Source organism: Mus musculus, chromosome 19 (genome assembly GCF_000001635.26).
Source record: "Mus musculus strain C57BL/6J chromosome 19, GRCm38.p6 C57BL/6J".
Taxonomy (NCBI): domain Eukaryota; kingdom Metazoa; phylum Chordata; class Mammalia; order Rodentia; family Muridae; genus Mus; species Mus musculus.
In genome coordinates, this window is record NC_000085.6 from 11373653 (window position 1) to 11395448 (window position 21796).

The 21796-nt window shown below is 38.3% G+C and overlaps 1 protein-coding gene across 1 annotated transcript; it reads left to right on the top strand.

Moving 5' to 3' along the window:
* The first annotated feature begins 1835 nt into the window (after positions 1-1835).
* Ms4a4a (membrane-spanning 4-domains, subfamily A, member 4A) lies at positions 1836-19263 on the top strand. Its single transcript, NM_001310331.1, has 7 exons — positions 1836-1979; positions 5085-5244; positions 7672-7800; positions 12731-12787; positions 14579-14737; positions 16609-16710; positions 19019-19263. The coding sequence occupies exons 2-7, from the start codon at positions 5101-5103 to the stop codon at positions 19136-19138; spliced, it is 711 nt and encodes a 236-aa protein (NP_001297260.1). The 5' UTR covers positions 1836-1979; positions 5085-5100; the 3' UTR covers positions 19139-19263.
* Positions 19264-21796: the final 2533 nt, after the last annotated feature.

The following is a 21796-nucleotide window of genomic DNA, read 5'->3' on the forward strand; positions in this document are numbered from 1 at the left end:
TACTAGAGTTTTACATGTTACAAAGCCCAAGGTCCCAGATCTACAGTGACTTAAAAAATACATGCTATTAAAAAATACTATTGTATTCTAGTACTTCTATGACTACATCTGGATTGTACCAGATCCAGTCCTTGTAGTGGTTGCTTCAGTTAATTCTCACTAGTATGGGGGAAATGATAATAAAATAACCTCAAACCACTGCTACTAAGAAAACCTTTTCTTCCTCCACTGCCTCAACATTGATAATAACTTCTACAGCTTCAACCACCAAGGCACCTTCAGTTATTAATGAGAGTCATCACAACTGAGGACGCTACATAGAACCTGTACTCCAGCATTCCCTGGAGCAAAAGAACTACCACCCCCCCCCCCCTCTAGTCTATTTGCTGTTGAAAGTTTTGCTTGGTTAAAATAGCTCTGTGAAAGTTTTAATGACTATTGAATCAGTACACAAGATCTCAGTTCATTCACAACTCTCTTACATCTGGTTAATTAGTCCATCAAGTCTCCTTTTGTATGTCATCACTTCTGGAAAGTCTTCTCTTTATTTCCAAGGCTGGGGTCAATGGGGTTCGATGATGACTGACTTAGTTTGTTATATGTTACCTTGCAGGGCACTGGTTAGCCAGGATTTTAGCATGTTTATTTGTGTGTTGACTCGTCTGAATTACCCAGACAGACACAGAACCAGAGTCTATTTATATTTTCTATACCATCTTATCTATGGCACATTGCTGGATATATGGACATTTTTCTTTAAGAAATTATTGAATGACTAAAAATTACCAACCACTTTCCTTTCCTCTTTTCTGTTGTTGGATGTATCTGTCCTTTGAGATCCTCAGCAAGTTGAAGTTTTGATCTTCAGTGGGGAAATGTGAAGGCAGGTAGAAGCTTTAAGATGTGTTGCCTAGAGATGAGACAACGTGTCTTTATCTTTTCACCTTTCCATCTGATCTCATCTCTTAGCCAGCTTCCCACCATTTTCCTATCTTTCATGGTGTGTTGAGCCCAGAGATCCCTAACTAAGACCAGCAAGGCCATGCTTTTGAGATTCTAAAACTGTGAGTGAAGTGTGTATTTTTATATATAAATTATACAACACCAGATATTACTTTACAGAATTGGAAAATAGACTAATGCTTACATTAATCTTAAGATTATTTTATTTTATCAACGAACAATCAATCCTATATTCTGGAAGATGACAAGATCATGTAGGCAATGATTGAAATAGATTTGTCTTTAATGTGTCTTTGGCTTAGAAATGGGTTATTTACTTTAAAATTGCAAAGCACTATTTACTTCTTTGTAACCAATGTGCTGCCACCTGATGGACCTTCGTAGTAAACCCCAAATGGTAGCACTTCATAAAAACCACACACGAAAAGCATGCATTGAAAGTTTTCTAGGAAAAGAAATGTATCAAGAAAATGTATGAAATTGTTATAAACAGGCATTTGCTAGTTTTGACTGTTTTGAGAGAGGTTCTCCTTATGTAGCTCAGGCTGGCTATAAGTCACAATTCTCCTGCCTCAGACTCCTGGATAAAGGGAAATGGGATTCCAAGAATAAATCACCAACAAATGGGATTTTCCCGGCGATTGAAGGGCCATGATATTGACTTTGGTCTGCTGAGTATGGACTTACACTGATATGCTCAGTAAAACCTGTGCTGCTGCTTTTTTGTAAGAGAGATTGTGACAGCCACTGTTTTTCTAGTGGATTTTAAAGAAGCCACATGTACACAACTAGGATGCAGAGTCAGGGGATACTTCAGCTAATAAAAAGGGAACTAGCTGTGTTTTTTGAGATCCTCAGCAGTAACCTTTAGGATTTAGAAAACATACTAGACTTCAGCTTTAGTCACACATGAGCTGTGACGGGCAAGTCATTGCATCTGAACAAAGAGCCCGAGGCACATTCCTAGAGACAGCTCCTCATCTGACACATAACAGGCTGTCCAGTTGAGAAGGAAGGTAGGTGCTGACTTACCTTTCCTAGGCTTTTGTGATGATGGTTTTTCATCTCTTGTTCTAGGAAAACTGGGAGTAGAATAAGGGGGGAAAAAGGCCTTGTTCTCTGGTACAAGCCACCATTCTGAATGTGAAGAAGGGTGTAAAGAGTTCACATGTACTTTGGGGTCTTTTGAGGAGCAATCTGTGCTGCAACCCTGGGAGGCAAGAAAAAAAAAAAAGGTCTGGTAAGAGCCAAAAGAAGGGTCTAAATAAGATTTTAGTTGTTTTTGCTTTTCAAAATGGAACCAGTATCTCCACCTTTGATCATTTCTGAATGTCTTTTCTTCTATTGTATTTGTTCTCATCTAATACTATTATTTTTAATAGTTAATAAACACCTGCCACATGCAGAACGTGGTAGAGACTATATAAGGCAAGCTCAACACACCAGTTTAACATACTTAGTCTGATCCTGAGAAAGACTGTGATCTAACCAGGTCCCCACTAATCTTTGGCACCATTCATGGGACTCTTAGAGCATAAACTTAAGCTCCTTTTTAGAAAATCTGTTAATAGAAGAGGCTTGAAGATTCTTAGTTATGGCCATTATGTAAAGGGCAGAGAAAACTGTGTGAGTCTTTCTTCAGATGAAATGGAACATACACAAAAGAGGGAAATCACTAGAAACTTGAATGTTAAGAAAGAGCTTGAAATGCAAGACACACTTATTTCTTAGTGCAAATTTTTTCCATCATTTTTTTCATACTAGTCTTCATTTTCTAAATCTTCTGAATGTATGTCTGGAAAAATAAGGACAAAAGTAATTGCAGTAAACAAATAAACCAAAGTACACATTAAATCTGACTGGAAAGAAACATCTGTCAATTTCCCAACATCTTTGTCCTCTATTGCTCGTGAGGGAAGTCACAAAGAATTGTTCAACACTTCCTTACCATTGTTGGTTAAGTAACTCATATGTGGTAGGGAGATGCATGTGAAGGAAGGCAGAACACATGTGATACTATCAGTTCCCAAGAAGAAATGAGAGTAGACTTTTTGTTGTGATGGCAGAGCAGAAAGGGATGTGGTCAAGATTTTCTGCAATGTAGCTGAATGTGTCTAGAATGCCAGAGCAGGAATAAAATCGATGATGTCTGAAAGCTGAAATATATTCAATGTATTTGATACTCCCAAAACAAAACGGGGCAAAAATAAAAATAATATTAGAAATATAGGTTGGGGTTGAAATATGGACTTCTCTTAATAGGAAATTAAAACTGTTTTATATTTTTAAATGACCACCATAGATATTGAGTGGGGTTAGATTAAATATACAAGATCAGATGGACACAAGAGGATGCTTAAAGGTTGTCAGATAGGATGATGAATTCCTTTGATAAAGTAGAAGAAATATAGATTTGAAAAAAAGATTGATTGGACATGGAGTACAGGTAAGAACAATTATTGAATTAAAAAAAAACCTGTTTTTTTTTTTTTTTTAATATAGTCAACTGAGTTAATTGTTGGGCCTTCCTGTGAAGGAAGAGTCGCCACAGCATTCTGAGGTTTTGCCACGATTTTCACTCTACTTTAGGGGACACTTTAAATATCATGATTTCCAAATTCAAATTGCGGCGAGTGGTACTAGAGCACTTATTTAGTTGTGTGTACTCGTTTGTGTACACGTGTATGAATGATTGTGTATATGGGGGTGAATGTGTGAGAGCTTCATTATGATTTAAATCAGAAGCTAAATTTATGATTTATGATTTAAAGCTAAATTTATGATTTAAATCAAAAGCTAAATTTTCACAAGTAACAATGAACGAGCTGTTGTGTGTTAGATTTAAGATTATCATTTGCAAATTTAGACTTGATATTCTGCTCAGGGGATGATGAAGTGTATGAATGGGTTGAAATATCCTTATTCAATAATATATAATATGTATCCCACTTCACAACCCTGCTTTTCCAACTCCCTCCACAAGATATACAGACACAAATGCAAGGATATAAGGGGAACTTAAAATTGAAGAAATATGACTCCACAAAAGGCATACATTAATTCATCAATAACAGACTCCACAGGAACCGAAATACATTAATTGCCTGACACTCAATTCATACCATATTATAATCCTGAGGCATTCAGTAAAATAAAAGAGAACACAGTCAGACAAGTCAATGAAATAAGAAAACTCACAATATTAATAAGAATTTTGGCAAAGATTCATAGCACAAAAAGAACCAAACAGAAAGTTTGAAGATGAAGATCTCAATAAATAGAATTAAAATACAATAATTTTAACAGAAGAGTATATCAAGCAGAAATTTTAAAAATCTGAGAACTTAAAAACCGATTCTTTTGAAATTTCCCAAGGTAGAAAAAGAAGAACGTGTGAAAAGACTCTAAGTCACAGATTTCAAGAACAAACAAATTTCCTCACTATAAAACTAGCAGCAGAAATGATAAAAACAAGAAGAGAAGATTGATTTAGTGAAACAGTTGGTGAGGACCAAGTCCTAGGAGAGATATGAACATCTGGGTACTGTAAGCACACATGTTCCAAATGTATTTCCTCCTATCACAATGAACCTGTTAAAAGCATGCAGTGGATTTTTTTTTCAGCAAAATATCCAATATCCAAGGGACACTAGGTTGATATATTCAAAGTGCTTTAAGAAATAATACTTGACAGTCAAGACTATGATAACTAGAAAAAATATCTTTCAGAATATAGGAAAAGTAAAATCCTGCCTCAGACAGGCAGGATTTTGATTATTTTCTGAAGCAGGAAAGAATCCATGACTTGGGAATAAGTTTACAGAAAATACTAAATGGAGATATGCAGGTATAAAGTAAGTAATGATAATTATGAGAAATATGTATGTAAACAATTCACGGGTATAATATAATCAAGTTCGGAATACACAAGTGTTGGTTAATAATATATTATTAACTAAAATGACAGCATGAAGTTTCCTTGATTTGTAGGTTCTAGCATATGTAACTCAGTCCTATCCACATTCCTTCTTTTGACAATTTGTATCTTTGTGTTATATTGTGTTTAGACTCCCCAGTCCCTGTTCCGAGGAATTCACCCTAAATTATATTTCTTCTTCTAGCATTGTTTCTGCTGCCATGTTAGTCATACAAGGAACAGAACAGAGTGCATTGGAAGCTGGCTATGGGGCACAGCAGAATGGACAACCTTTATATGTGAATTCGCATTCATGGAAAAGAATGACAGAGAAGTTCTTGAAGGGAGAACCCAAAATCCTTGGGGTATGTTGATTCTGAGGGAACAACAGTGCTACAAATCCACAGATGACCACTGTAACACCAACCACGGTGTCCTGCTAGTTTCATTATGCAACCGATGGTCTTGGAGGTATTGGTGTTTAATTTGTAGTACTTAGCTTCTGAAAAGTAACATATTATCTTAATTTATATTCATTCTCATTGTAAATCTGGCGAAAAGCCAGCAAGCATTATCCATAATGTATCCTGAATGATATACAAAAACATTTTGCAGACACAGGCAAGGGCAAAAATGATATCTACCTTTAACCACTTGCATGCACCCTCAGTGAGTGATCTACTTCTTCCAACTAAACCTCCTCTGTAAAATTTCCAGAACTTTCCAAAATAGCACCCTTACCTGGCGATTGAAGGGTTTCACAGTGAGTCTGTGTGAAATTTTCATATTCAATCCATAATTCTAGAACTATTATCCTCCTTGATTTTTCTTAATCAGGGTTTCTTTTTTTAAAATATTTTTATTAGGTATTTTCCTCATTTACATTTCCAATGCTATCCCAAAAGTTCCCCATACCCTCCCCCCCATTTCCCTACCCACCCACTCCCACATTTTGGCCCTGGTGTTCCCCTGTACTGGGCATATAAAGTTTGCAAGTCCAATGGGCCTCTCTTTCCAGTGATGGCCGACTAGGCCATCTTTTGATACATATGCAGCTAGAGTCAAGAGCTCCCGGGTACTGGTTAGTTCATATTGTTGTTCCACCTATAGGGTTGCAGATCCCTTTAGCTCCTTGGGTACTTTCTCTAGCTCCTCCATTGGGGGCCCTGTGATCCATCCAATAGCTGACTGTGAGCATCCACTTCTGTGTTTGCTAGGCCCTGGCCCAGTCTCACAAGAGACAGCTATAATCAGGGTTTCTATTCCTGCAACAGAACACCATGACCAAAAAGCAAGTTTGGGAGGAAAGTTTACATGTCTACATTGTAATCCATCACTGAAGGAAGACAAGAAAGGAACCCAAACAGAGCAGGAATCTGCAGTCAGGAGCTGATGCTGAGGCCATGGAGGGGTGCTGCTTACTGGTTTGCTTTCCATGGCTTTCTCAGTCTACTTTTTTATAGAAGCTAGAACCACCATCCCAGGGATGGCACCACTCACAATGGTCTGGGCCTTCCCCCATTGATCACTAAGAAAATGTTCTACAGGCTTGCCTACAGCCTGACCTTATAGAGGCATTTCCTAAGTGGGGTTTCAGCCTCTCAGATGACTATAGTCTGTGTCAAGTTGACATAAATCTAGCCAGTACACTTGCCTTTTAAGGTTTCCACTACCTCAACATTGCCACTCTGGGGACCAAGTTTCCTGTGGCTAAACCTCTGTGCGACAATCCTGAACCCTAGCATTTTACAAAACTGCATTTAGTTTTCAAAGCTGATGTCTGATACATGGGACTGTGTCATCTTGAGTATTTCAAACAGCAGTGATGGGTGTTCCTGTGGCTCTACAACTTCTATGTACCCTATGCTGGCTTGGAACTCATGATGTAGACACCCAGGTTGAGTGTCAAGTTTTAGAGACTATAATATAAATTACAGGAATTTTGAGTTTTATTAAATTAGTGTATGAAGGTGAGAAGTTTTTAGAATTTTCTATTATTTTTGTATCTATTCTAGTATAGTTAGACTATTTGTTATATAATAACTATATTCTAAACACAAATTTACTTGTGTGTGTGCATGTGTGTGTGTGTGTCTGTGTGTGTGTGTGTGTGTGTGTGTGTGTGTGTGTGTGTGTGTGTTGGGCTGCTTATGGGATCCAGAAGAGAGCATCAGATTCTCCGAGTTTCCAGTCGTTATGAGTCTTCAGATGTGGATGCTGGAAACAGGACTCGGGGCTTCTTCAAGAACAGTATGTACACTTAACCGCTGAGCCATGTCTCCAGTCATAGACTCTCCCGTTTCCCAGGGTACTTTATTTACACTTCCCATTCCTCGGATCCCAGATTCCAGGCAGTGCTCTATTTACTCTCCTTTTTCTCCACTCAATTTCTAATTACATTCCTTCAAGTTATTTCTTAGAGTAAATATTTACTTCTGAGTCACTCTTGTCTGACACTTGACTAGGGAGGGCAGCTGTAGAAGTAACATCTTGAGTATCAGAAAATGCATCTTTGGGCAGGTTTTGGAATATTATTTCTAACTATAAAATTACTAGCATAATGACAGACTTTCTCTAGGATAATTTTGATAAGCTATTATATCCACACCTATATGGACAACAACAACAAACCATAACAAACCCCAAAACAAAACAAGAGAAGATTAACCAGAACTTCATCTTAGTGTATCGAAGATAGAGAATGCGAGCTCCATAGTGGTTGTGGAAGTGATGACATGGGCACACAGTTTTTGGTAAATGATCTGTTCTTATTTCTTTACTGCCATCTCTAGATTGTGCAGATTGTAATCGCCATCATGAACCTCAGCATAGGAATTATGATGATAATTGCCACTGTGTCGACCGGTGAAATACCCCCTTCTTCAGTGTACATAGGATACCCAATTTGGGGGTCCCTAATGGTGAGTTGCATATCTTATGATATAATTGAGTCGAGCATAACATTATTCTTAAGATTTTTTAACTAATTAACTATTTATTTATCTATAAATTTATTTATTTGTGGGCTCTTATCTCATTTTAATTTTTAAAAATAGGTTATAAAATGTTTGTATATAGTACACTGTGCCTTTATCTTCCCCCTTGTAAATGTTTTTTATTTCCCCAGAGGAAGGGATGAGATGAGAGCTTGGGGTGAGCCCAAGGTATTTCTCTGCTCTAGCTATCCCTATGCCCATGCCTGAAGCTTATAGCCTCTGTACAATCTAATGTTTTGCAAGCTCAGATCTTGAAGGCTTCAGCTTCCAGCTTCCACCTGCTAACCTAGGTCTAAACTGTTTTCAGCCTTCGAGACTTACTGCTGGATAAACTCACCTTTTCTAGTTTTTTTCTGAACATTGTCTGGATGGTTTAGCTCAGCTAATTTGGCTACAAACTCCTTTCCAAGCTGATTCTTTCCTCTTCTCACTAAACTGCTTTGATTGGAAAAATTGCCTCTAAACTCCACAAACTTCCTGAACTTCCTGAACTAAACTACACTCAACTGAACTGCACCACACTGTACAGTATTCCCAAACTCTGTACTGTCTCCATCAACTCTACTGTATTCTTACACTGTACTCTCCTCCACTGTACTGTTTGTGTACTCCTATGCTGTTCTCCACTGTACAGCCTGTCCAACTCCGTGCTGCTCTTGAGTTGTCTCTCTCCGTCCCTCCCTCCCTCCCTCCCTCCCCCCCCCCTCTCTCTCTCTCTCTCCCTCCCTCTCATGTTCAGCATATCCTCACTCAGTCACATTCAAATCTTTCCCTGATTCATCAATGTATCTGTTCCTCAGTTAGGTGTAAAAGCAACTTCTATTTTCCTGTTATCTGAGAGGCTTATTGCTTCTGTCTACTAACCTAGGCCTAGTCCTGGAAACTTCCAGCCTCTATACAATCTAATCTAAGCCTAGGAAGTTTTCAGCTTTTGAGACTTATGCTGAATAAACCCATCCTTTCTAGTTCTTTCTTTCTTTGTCTAACATACTAGTATCTTTATTGGAAGCCACAGGAGGCTCTTTTGGTATCTTAGAGGGCTAGATCCATTTGGATGCCTCATAAGCAACTAACAATCAGCATGAAAAGACACCCAGTTTCCATTTCAGAATGGGCATACCTTAGAAGTTACTACTTTATTGAAACAGGTCAAATGATGAATACATGAAAAAAATCACTAAGTAAGTAAAGCTTGAACAAATGAAAACATCAACAACATATTTTGGATCAGTTAAAACAGTGAAGTCAGAGAGCAAATCAAGTAATAGTCTTCTATATAGAAACAGAAGAAACACAGCCAAAAGAATGAATATACATAAAAAGGGTATTATTAGATTGGTTTCTATGATATAGTTTGGGTAGCCCAACGGTGTCTGTCTTCACACCGGAGAGGCTGAGAATCTGGTAGCTGCCCAGTCTGTTGGGCTGTCTGTCTCAGAAGTCATAGCCTGGTACCGAAGGCCTGGGGGATTCAAAAAGAGAATCTGGATTCTGGGATCAGTAGAAGTAGCTAGACAGTTGAAATAGTGAGGATTTTCAGAGCAGGGAAACTATTCTGTGTACTGTAACGGAAAATTCAGGTTATCATATACCCTTCAAAATCTATAGAATGTGTAACACCAAGAGTGGAGCCTAATGTAAGCTCTGTGTGTTGGGTAATAATGATACATCAGTGACATTTATTGTCACAGTGCATCACTGCAGCATATAATGTCACAGTGGGGAAGGTTGCACAAGTGTGAGAACACTTTTCCCCCATATAGTAAACCAGTATTTTATGCTCAAATTTTCTGTGGACCTAAAATGTCCTAAAAAATAATCAATGCAGTTTACTTGATGGGATACACATATGGGGAGCCAAAGAGGAGTTGGAAAGGGTGGATACGATCTTACTACATTTTATTAGTATGAAATTACCAAATAATTTGAAAAATGTTAAAGATGCTTCTAGTAGCTCACAGCACTTGGGAAATAATACCGTTATTTGTTTCAGGCCAGCCTGGGCTACCAGGTGAGAGCCAGTCTTTTTTTTTTTTTTTAATTTTTTTTTTTACACTCCAGATTTTATCGGCCTCCCAGTTTACCCTTTGACTATTCCACATTCCATACCTTCTTCCCCCTCACCGTCTCCACGAGGATATCCCACCACTCCCACTCCACCAGACCTCTCATTCCCTGGGACCTCCAGTCTCTTGAGGGTTAGGTGCATCTTCTATGACTTGGCTGCTGCATATGTGTTAGGGGCCTCACATATATGTATAAGCTGTCTGATTGGTGATCCAGTGTCTGAAAGATCTCGAGGGTCCAGATTAAATGAGACTGCTGGTCCTCTTACAGGGTTGCCCTCCTCCTCAGCTCCTTCCAACTTTTCTCTAATTCAATCACAGGGGTCAGCAGTTTCTGTCCATTGGTTGGGTATAAATATCTGCATCTGACTCTTTCAGCTGCTTGTTGGGTTTTTCAGAGGGCAGTCATGATAGGTCCCTTTTTGTGAGCACTCCATAGCCGCAGTAGTAGTGTCAGGCCTTGGGGCCTCCCCCTGAGCTGGATCCCACCTTGGGCCTGTTGCTGGACCTCCTTTTCCTGAGGCTCTTCTCCATTTTTGTCTCTGCAGTTCTTTTAGACAGAAACAATTATAGGTCAGCGTTTTTGACTGTGGGATAGGCTCCCAGCGGCAGCTGTGGAACTTCAGGAGGGGTCTTACCAGTTGCCCTGTGTGCAGCAGATCTCCTGGGATGCCTGTAGACTGTGAAGTCTTCAGGGGGAGTGGACGAGTTGGCAATCTGCGCCAGCAGATGGTGCCAGCCGGAAGGGGCTTTTAAGTTCTTTCTGAACTGGTTCAACTCAGTTGTTCTGGCTCAAACTCCTCTCCCACTTGACTTAATCAGTCTGGATTTTCTCTTAGTATCATCAACAACAGACTCTTACTATTTAATTTTGGTGTATATCTAGGAATAAAGACAGTAGCCGGCATTGCTTTTGGAAGCTTCCCTGGGCTCCCTGGCCAATATCCCATGGAATCCTTTCCTATCAAGTATTTCTACAACTTTGAGAAAAAAATGTCGAGAAAAAATGTCTTAAAAATGTCTTTGACTCATATATAGCACAGCAATGATAGTATAAATACCACAGGTAGCTTAAAATTTTAATATGTATCAATGAAGATATACTGTAGTACTATGTAACCATAACTCAGACCAGAATAAATTGGACATTGTCAACATTAATTCCTTCACAAGATGAAGGCCAGTGACATCATTTCCGGTGTTTTTTAATTTAGTGGTGCAAACGACTCAATGAGTGTTGCTGGTAGAGCAACCTGACTTGTTAAAATATCTCATTTTTCAGACATGTTCTCTCTTTTTTCAAACAAATTATTAACAAGGGTGAAGCATCTACTATCACTAACTTGTACCAGTTGTGATTCACAACTGTAGTTTACCCTTTGTCCTTCTATGAAACTCATAGGCGAATGAACAAAATGAATTGAATATTCTGTGCCTTACTGAATGCTTAGTCACTTAGTCACTAGTTTTAAGTGACAGTTTTATATGTTGGTACTATAAATTATATTAATATCTAAATAATTGCTATTTTGACCCTTACAGTCAAAACATCTTTCCCAAATAATTATGTTGCTTGATACATCATCAGAAGAAACCACTATCTTGCTTTTGTTTATTTTCATTTAATACTTAGCATACAAAAGCTACCTTAGACACCTATACAGGAGACGTGTGAAGTAGAGGTGAGTCTAAATGTGCTGACACTTTCCTAGCTGAAAGAACCCAATGGACCCCAAAATATACTAGACATTATCACTAAAATAGTTAATTTTTCCCTCTGCTGTCTTTTGTTTATACCATTTAGTAGTTATTTTATCTTCTTTTTTTTAAACCCAAGAACAATTTTTTTCAGGTCAAAAGTAAAATCCTAGGAAAGGCACTTTGAGGATCCCAGTAGTTATTGAGAGAATGAAGGAGGAAATAAAAATCCTTACTACCTGAGTTAAGTTGGTATGGATGGCAGCCATGTAATGCCAAGCAGCCATATAGTGGGAGAGATATTTTAGAGAAAAAGCAAGGAAGCCTAAAGTAACAAATTAAAAAACCTATTTCAGCTCTGGTCAGTATGCAGAAAAGAGACAAAAAGATAAGAACAGAAGTCATTCCTAAGCAAGGACTTGGAAAAGTGGACAGACTAGTTGACCTACATGGTAGCCTCTAGGAACTGCACGTGGAGGGTCAGAATTCTGGGAAGGAAAAGCACAGGATATTATTGAAAGGATAATTACTTCTATTGCTTTAGCATGGCTTAAAGTAAGTCCAAATTCCTGAGAGATTTTCCTTTGGCTAGGTGATTGAATAGGCCAAATGGATTATAATAGCCATTTTAAATGATAATAGCATTTAATCTCTTTCTTTGTTTTAATAAATCTTTAAATTTTGCTGGCACATAAATAGTACTCACTTTTAGAAATTTAGACATTTATGTCTCAGGTCTCTCACACTGTCTTACTAGTATTACTGGTGTGTGTGTGTGTGTGTGTTTGTATATTTAAAATTATTGGAAAATGAAATGAGGTGGAGAGGTAAAATGACTATATATATATATATATATATATATATATGTATGTATATATATATGCATAAAATTGTCAAAGAATTGAAAATATTGGTGAATTGTACCAGAGACCTGTCTGATAGAATTTTCCTGTTTTCTAGGGAAAAAAAAAGAAACTTCCCTTTCTTCTATAGTTCTTTTAAGATATCAAACTTAGGAGTAGGTTTCAATATGTTGTAATTTCCAATAATATATACAGCATTTCAACCTGAATTTTCCCTTTTATTTCTAGTTTATTATTTCAGGATCATTTTCAATTGTAGCAGGAAGAAGAACTACAAAAGGTTTGGTGAGTTTCTTTTAAATGTTATTTTGATATCAAAAGAGGAGGGCTATAATCAAAGTATCTGTTCTGCCAGGATATGAAAAAAAAATATTTCTTAACATCTAAGACACAAAGTCTGAGTTTACATTTCACCTAGAAGAATCTTTCTGTTAAAACTTTTAGCAAAGAAAAAATAAAGTGGCTAAGTCCTGACACGAGGTTGGATATTGTGATACAACAATGTGGAGAATTCAGAAGAAAAGTCAAGAATGGTTGTGTGAATCAAATCTACATTGATGTTTACTGATCATGTCCAGGATCATGACACTAAACATTTGATTGACACAATATTTATTGACTGATTGATCAGAGTGTGTATTCTCACTATATCCAGATTTTGAATATTCAAGAAAGGAAGTTCACAATGAGTTATTTCTCAGGCAGAGACAAGTTTAAAATATAACATGCTTGGATATCTGTCACAAAGTCAAAACAAAACAAATCAACCAACAAACAAAACAAAAACAAAGGCAAAACAAAACAAAACAAAACAACCCCAAACCAAGATCTCAGTAAACTTGACAGTAGTTATGACCACATTTGCTTTATCCTTACTCAAAAGAGAAACATCGAACTCTAGAGTGCAATTAGCACATTTCTAAATCTTTGTCCCTAGCTTGTTGCTACATGTGACTATTACTTTCTACTTATCATGCTGCATCCTCACCAAACCACTCACACTTTCCTGCAAAGTTTTGTTTCTCATAAAAGGCAGATCTACTTTCAGTACTAAAAGAGAATTGAAGAAAAGAATAAACAGCAGAGAAGGAAATGTGCAAAATGTGCCGGGCCACAAGAGGTCAGGGCATTTATCCACGCAGTAGAGGTGAATCTTGTAGCAGAGGAAGGTAAGAGGCACACAGAGATCTGCAGCAGATGTATAATAGACAGCCCAGAAAGATGGCTCAGAGGTAAAGGTGATTGCCATGACAACCTGAGTTGGAGCCTCAGGATACATAGGTGGCTAGCTGGGCTGTACAGCTTCAGAAATAAAAAGAAGACATCCTACCTCCAACATGGTGGGAGCAGAGAGCTAACTCCAACAATTCTTTGAGCTCTACAGGCACACACATCCAAAATGAAATAAATAAACTTATTTTTTAAAGTATAGTCATTCTGAAATCCCCTCTAGGAGAGATTTTGATGATATTTCATATAGGCTTATATATTTTTAAAGTCACAACAAGCGATAATCAACAAAAATAATAAGGCAAACCAATACAACATAGCATCATCAGCAAAGACCAGCATCAACAAAGTCCAACAAAGAATGACAAGACAAACCAATACCACACAGTATTGTCCACTGTCTGTTGGGTTATATTTAAACCCTTTTCAAACATCATGTGTTCTCTCACGCATCCACTCTAGCAGAACGTCATATGCCCATTTTTAAAAATAGCTTTCAAAAAAACACCACGTGTCTGTTCTCAACAAAACATTCTCTCATGTGTCTGCTTCAACAAAAAAATCCTCTCATATGACAGTTTTTTTTTAATCACATGACACAACGGAGTCTCCAAAAAGCCCCCAAATTTTCAGCTTCATGTGTCTGTAGGGATAATCTGAAAGAGATGAAATTCACATTTTTATTTTAACAAGAGCTTTAAATTGGAAATAATGGTAGAGGCAAATTAGGAAACCTTTGAAGTCATCAAAATAATGAGCACGAAATATGTAAGAATTGAAGAGTTTAAACTGATGTGTAGGGATAGACTTGTGGATAGTGGATTAATTAATTTCATTCCTTTCTAGGTTCGAAGCAGCCTAGGCTTGAACATTACCAGCTCCGTGTTTGCCTTCTCGGGGATCGTAATCAGCTCACTGAGCCCAGGCATTTATTCTTTCCATGTATATTACTGTACATATAGAGGTTCATCAGAAGGCTGTCACATGACCTTGTCCATTTTAATGGTGCGTAGTTTCTTTTTTCATGGAGTTATGGTTGAAGCACACTGTGCAAACTGACTCGGAGGAAGCCAGGAGTAACGTGCCTCAGGAGTGGATGCTTGAGAGAACACACGGTGTTTGAAAAGGACTTAAATATAACCCAACAGAGAGTGGACAATACTGTGTGGTGATTCTAGAATCGCCTTGAGAAGTTAGAAACCATCAAGAAATAGATTAATCGTTTATTTAGGAATGAGAGTCACATCTTACATCCACACTCCTGTGTACAATGAGATCAAAAAGAGAAAAATTCAGGTAAATATAGGAAATCAACATCCTTATTCCTTATGCAGAATAAACAGCATTGCCTTTATTTTATTTATTTATTTATTTATTTATTTATTTATTTATTGGTTAAGTTAAAGTCTTGAGCCCCATTTATTTACACCAAAACAATTGCATAAGGGACACTGATAACTAATTTCCTCCTTGAACATTTAAAAAGTCTTTATGGTAAGCAATTCAATCTCCAGCCACCCAGTTAAAATGAGATACAAATGTTTAGTGGGTGAAACAGTTTTCCAAAGCCACTAAGAAACTGGCAAAGATACATTCTGGAGTTTCCTGCCTATAACTCACCTCTTTTATGTATTTATTCTGATTAAGAATCTAGCTTTCTATTTCTGAAGATCTGTTTGTTACTTGTAGACATCCAGGGTGCAATGATAGGAGCACAGCTCTGGGATTGACAGCTGTGTAGGAGGGGTTTCTTGGTCATGAGGCCCGTGAGGTCACACAATACTTAATGCTTAGAATAGCCCTGGTTTGCTGTAAGCTCTGCAGGTGCTTTCTTCATTTGTCTCAACCAGCCACCTTCTTGTTAAGGTCATAAAGTCTTCTGAATTGTGTAAGTCTTATTTTGTGTCTGTGCTGCTCGATCTTATGCCAGAGGACCTCCATAGGGAAGGGCCTCATTAAGCTTAAAGTGCCAAGTATATTCATACCTGGCCACCAGTGGCATCAGTCAACAACCTTGAAGTGCACACATTTTTTGTTGAATGTTTTGTTTGTGTGTGGTGTGCATGAAAATATGTGTGCATGTTCTTTTGAGTGTCTGTGCCAATACACACAAATATATGTATGTTTCTGTCTGCCTGTCACTTGTTTGTTTGTGTGTGTGTGTAGGCCAAAATCTTTCTTGATTGCTCTCTACTTTAAGGTAGAATCTCTTATTTTAACCCACAACTCTCAAGATTAAGTTTGTCTAGCTCTTCTTCTTGTTCCAAGAATTCTTCTTGTCCCCTGTCTGCATTTGGGGATTGAATGCATGCCATCATCCCTACCTGAAATTTATGCAGGTGCTACACATCTGACCTCTGGTCCTAGTGTTTGCACAGAAAGAATTTTATCTACTAAACCATATCCCAACGCTCCGAGATATATAATTTACACAAGATCTCAGGGCTAGTACTGGGAGATTTAAAAATAAAACCAGCTCTCTTAATTCTAGAAGCTTTCATCCACTTGGGAGAAAAAGATACATTATGAAGCATGTGATTATAAACAAAAAGGTCAGGGAAAATGAGTTCTTTTTAAGAAAGAGCAGGTAGAGATATTACAGCGTGAAACAACTGAACTGTACCATGTAAAAGTAGCAAGAATAAGCTACAAGTGACCTAAAAAGGTCACAGTTTCATAGGGTTTAAACTAATACATGTACTTCAAGAAGTGACAGAATATGAGCCAATTAGAAAGCCAAGAACTGGCTAAGGATAAGGCTGGGCCAGGAGCCATGTTCCTAGACTCTTGGGCCATGCCTCCATCCTTTCAGTGTAGAAATGTTTATGACATGTAATTCTCACTCCTCACATGCCTGTGTTATGAACTGTTGACAGGGTCTGGATATTGTGGTAGTCGTTTTAAGTGTGCTGGAATTCTGCATAGGAGTATCCCTCTCTGCCTTTGGATGCAGGGTGATGTGTTGTAACCCTGGTGGGGTAAGTTTTCACTTTAATTTGAATATGTCTCTCCATGGTTTCTGTCACTCTGTAATAAATCACACAAACAAAGAAGCTTAACCTAATTCTCACTAGCTCTCTCTCAGTTTCAATGGGTGAAGTATGGGCATAGCTTACTGTTTACCTGAGTTTTCTTTTTCAGAGACTCATAAGATTATGCTTATGCAGTTGGACTGGTCTGTCGAATCCCCTGACGCTTCAGATTATGTAGTCATGTAGCAAAATTCATATCCTGTGCAATATAGAAATTATGACCGTGTACTTCTTTGAAGATACCAAAGGAAGCAATGTCTTGAGTTTTTTTAGTTTCACACAACTTGCAAAGTTTCATCTAGAATATTGTCATTGTTAATTGATTCAAAGTCAACTGATCTGTGGCTTACTCACAGGAATGATATTCAGTTCTATTCACAGGTCTCATTCATACTCAAGAGAGAGAATCACAAGAGGGCCACTGAGAGCCATGTAGTATTTTTTTTATTATAATCAAAACAGTACAGTTTACCATTCTATTGAAAGTAAAGTCCCCTTTGAGTCCAGACCAGAGAACAATTCACATCTTAAAAGTCCATAAATGGTGCCAAGTTTACCTCACGTTTTTAAAAATCATAGCAGCCTTCCCTGGCTACTGAAGAAACATTAGGGATAAGACTTCTCTGTCACTGGCTACCCACCTGGACATTGTCTTACCCTAAGACTTTTTGGAGATCCTTCTGGCTGCTGATGAGAAAGATGATCTCACAAAGTGGGGAATGGGAGAAGACACAGAGAAGTAGGCAAGAACAAGAGTGTGACTATTGTGTTCTTTAAGTATCTTGAACAAGTTAGAGGCCAGTAAAGCCTCTTAGCTGCTCAATAGTCTCATTGTTCTCAAGCCCAGGAATGGACAAGACTTACATCCAATAATCAACTGATAATAAAATGATAAGAACACTTGGTGCTCATCTATATCCTTTCATCCCTTTCTGGTTGCTTCCAGGAAACACCACATTTATATGCTCACAGGCACAACTTAAAGAACAACATTGGGCTACATCATAACAAAGCTTATAATGGGTTTGAAATTTAAGGCCCTAGAGTTTTCAGTTTCCTGGGTATTATTGAAGTTTTTGTGATTTCACTGAGTGATGTAGCATTTGGGGACAGGCAATTCCTTCATACCCTTCAGTCCTTCATAGTTACTGAAAGGATATGTATTGTCTCTGGACACCCCAAGACCAAGCACTCAGCACAAAAGCAGATGTATTTGTCCCAGAGAGACAAAAGACAGTGAATAATGCACAAAGACAAGAGATAGAGGACAAGAAAGAACGGGAAGGGAACAATGCAGAAGGGTAAGGGGTATTTATATTGAGGGGAGGAGGCAAAGGACTGCCTCTGGAGACAGATGTGGCCCATAGGAAAATGGCTGTTCATAAAGGTAAAGAGGGAAACGCCATGTTGGGATGAGATGTTTAATTTAATTGGGTGAGCCAAAGGGAGCTTTTACTTTAATAGCTGGACCTTGGTAATCAGTCTCAGGAGGAGAAAGTGACCAAATAAGGGAGTGGTCCATGGTGGCTAGCTTTAGGAATGTAATCTAACAGTTTTAACAAGACAGAGAAAATAGGGAAGGCAGGCAAGGCCTGCCAGAGCCATGTTTGCTATGCTTGAGCTGGCTAGAGTCCCTTCGCTCACTGTATGGAGGTCTGTGCTTCTTATGAACTCTATAATAGTAGTAAAGCTGATCTCCCCAGTCTTTCTGAGTCTAGACATGTAACGACATGTAACATATAATGAAAGTCTCATGTTCTCTGGAATCTTCAACCATTCCTATCAAACTCCATGTCACATGGCTTTGTAGAAGAAGGACGAGACTTCTCCATGCTGTCAGCATGCCTCCTGCCACTTTGGACCAGTCTGGTCATCATAGTGCTTTACATATGGCAACCATGTCATGATTTGTATATGTTGCTTCCATCACTCTAGGAAATTACTTTGGGAAAAGAACTCTGTATTTTGTATAAAATATCATTTTAAGCAAACTCACTGGTATTCTCATTCACACCTTAGATTGTTCCACTCTAAGACTCAACAACAGCTGAAAGCTTCTAAAGGGCAAAATTCTTCAACTCATTGTGTCCTAGGTATAGCCTGATCAAAGAATGCCTGAGAAATCCCTATGATTGATGTAAGATTCATACCTGTAGTGACAGGGTGAACATTGGTAATGGTGATAACATGTGGATAAGAGAAGGAATCCCTTAGGATCTGTGAATGATGCAACAATACTTGATTAACTTTACAGGTCATGATAATTATGCCATCAAATCCTACCAAGGCAGAGACAGCAAATCCTGTAACACTTCAAAGTGGATTGATGCCACCAGAACACCAAGAGAGAAATGTTCCAGAAAATATGCACTGATTATTTATCAAGAAGCACACATGGGAAAACACAAGAATCCAGCTCTGATGTCTGTGTATGCATGCATGTGTGTGTGTGTGTGTGTGTGTGTGTGTGTGTGTGTATGTGTGTGTGTGAGTGTGTGTGTGTGAATGTGAGTGTGTGTGTATGTGTGTGTGTGTGTATGTGTGTGTGTGAGTGTGTATGTGTGAGTGTGTGTGAGTGTGTGTGTGTGTGTGTATGTGTGTGTGTGAGTGTGTGTGTGTGAATGTGAGTGTGTGTGTATGTGTGTGTGTATGTGTGTGTGTGTGTATGTGTGTGTGAGTGTGTATGTGTGAGTGTGTGTGAGTGTGTGAGTGTGTGTGTGTGTGTGTGAGTGTGTGTGTGTGTGAGTGTGTGTGAGTGTGTGTGAGAGTGTGTGTGTGTGTGTGTGTGTGTGTGATTGAAATGACATTCTCATGTTTCACCAGGAAGTTGGCAGATTATTCCACTGGCTCCCCCTAAAGAGTATCAGAATGTAATAAATAAACCATCCATTTACTGGCTAAATAACACTTGAAAATGTTTTTATTCATCCTTAGGACATTCTAAAAGTGTTTTAAATAAGCAAAGAAGGTTTTAAAGTAAACAGATGAAATGGCTTAAAACACAGGATATTTTTCACACAGACCACATCTGCACACTTCTGCTACTTTGTCTAATGCTCTGTTTGTCCAACTTTAGGGTTTTTTTAATAACAAATTTGGAGATGTATTTTTTTCCTTTGAGAAGTACAGAAACATGAATTTTGTTTCTCCTTTTTGTCATACTTCCTTTGTGCCACAAAAAATGCAGCACAGAATAGCAAAGTCAGTGTTTGCCTCTGTCCAAGTGAGTGTATTTCAACACATGTAGATAGAGATTCAACCTATTTTAATCTCCCTCTCCTTTCTAATCAGGATGATACCCAATTAAACTCCTGCCTGATACCATGTATGCTAATATATGACTATGCATATTGGTTAGCTATGCATTAAGTTTTATTTTTGTTTTATTTTTGGTTGCAGAACAAAATTAAGTTACAAGTATGGCACCCGTGTGCTAACTACTTTCCATTTACCTATGATGTTAGAGAAAACAATCTAAGTTATAAGGTTGGGAAGTATAGCAAAATAGTAAAGATTGGGCGGGGGGCTTCTGACACATCATACCATGAGCTTTCCTCCTAAGAATCTCATCTTCTTCATTTGTACATCTGAAAAACCACAGAAATACACAGCAAAATTCCTCTGTGCCTCATGCCTCTCTTCAGGGACTAATAATACAGCTGAGCTCACAGTCCTATAGTCATAATTGGTAGTACACAGGTAAGACCACCAGTGCTCTGATTGGGGCATATTGTCTCTCAAAAGTTTATTTATGCATTTAAAAATTAGCATACAAAGTAGTGGGCTTTGTTGCAGCACTTTCATACATAATGTTCTTTCTTTTTCTCTCCACTCTCTTTCCCTGCTCCCCGACCCTCTGCCTAGCCCTCTTCCCCCAGCAATAGCTCACATTGTGAAGTCATATCACATCCATTCTGTTATCCTTTTCCATCTTTGTCTGGTGGATGGTGATTGATAGGGAGACTCACGATTGGTCAAAGTGCAGAAAAGAAAAACATCTCTGGGGCATTCAGCCATAAATGGGACATCACACTATATCACTCTCCCTCCTACATTGTGAAAGTAATAGGAGGAGACTGTAAGAGCCAGTAGTCTCTGAGAACTGAGGCAAAATAGAGGCTTCTAGACATGACAGGGCTCTTACAGTCATGAGTTCACAGAAATTGTGATTTCCTGCTAAAGACCTGCATGGATCCAAAAGGGGCACACAAGCCACCACACACAAAAATGCTCTTGACAGCAACTGATGACTGTCAAGAAAGGGACAATTAGTTTTCTCCAGGGATGAGCCCCTAATTAGTTAGCCAATGCTAAGTAGTCAGCCCTGAAATCACATACATGCAAGCAGCCCTGAATGGACTTGACACATTGTGTCTATATATTTATGATATATTATTACAAAAATAATCATAAACAAAATAAAAGATACTGTGAATCAGAGAGAGTGAGGAAGAACAGAAAGATTGGAGAGAGGAGACATGGGATGGGTTGGGGGGAGAAGAGGGAAGAGGAAAAATAATGTAATTATGTTGTAATTATAATATACATATGAATGAATAAATAATATACTCTGATGTAGAAAACCAAATCAGGAATAAAAAGTATCATGCACAAAGAGTGTGCTGGTGAAAATTGAAGACATCTATAATATTGCTCTCCTTCAGGCTCAAGAATACATACAACTACACCAGTACCTGACTTGAACTGCCAGATCTAAGTGAGTAACCCTCACTATAGACTCAGCAAAACATATATGTATATAAATAAATATGTACATTACATATGTATGTGTATACATGATGCACTGTATATTACAATAATTAAAGAAGAAGGGATCATAATTTGAGAGGGTATGAGAGGGACATGAGAGCACTTGGAGTGGGGACAGGAGGGCTGAGAATAATGAGGTCCCATCTATCTACTGTAGGTGGACTCTTAGAGTGCCCTCTCCCCAATGTTGGGCATTTTGGCTAAGGTCAACCCTCATTGAGTCCTGAGAATCTCTCATCTCCAGGGTCTCTGGTACTTTCTA

Excerpts from the sequence above, each read along its gene's own strand:
- Ms4a4a (NM_001310331.1), top strand. The coding sequence starts at position 5,101 with ATGTTAGTCATACAAGGAACAGAACAGAGTGCATTGGAAGCTGGCTAT. Across the intron at positions 5,245-7,671 it reads GAGAACCCAAAATCCTTGGG|ATTGTGCAGATTGTAATCGC; the intron begins GTATGTTGATTC and ends TGCCATCTCTAG. Across the intron at positions 7,801-12,730 it reads CAATTTGGGGGTCCCTAATG|TTTATTATTTCAGGATCATT; the intron begins GTGAGTTGCATA and ends TTTTATTTCTAG.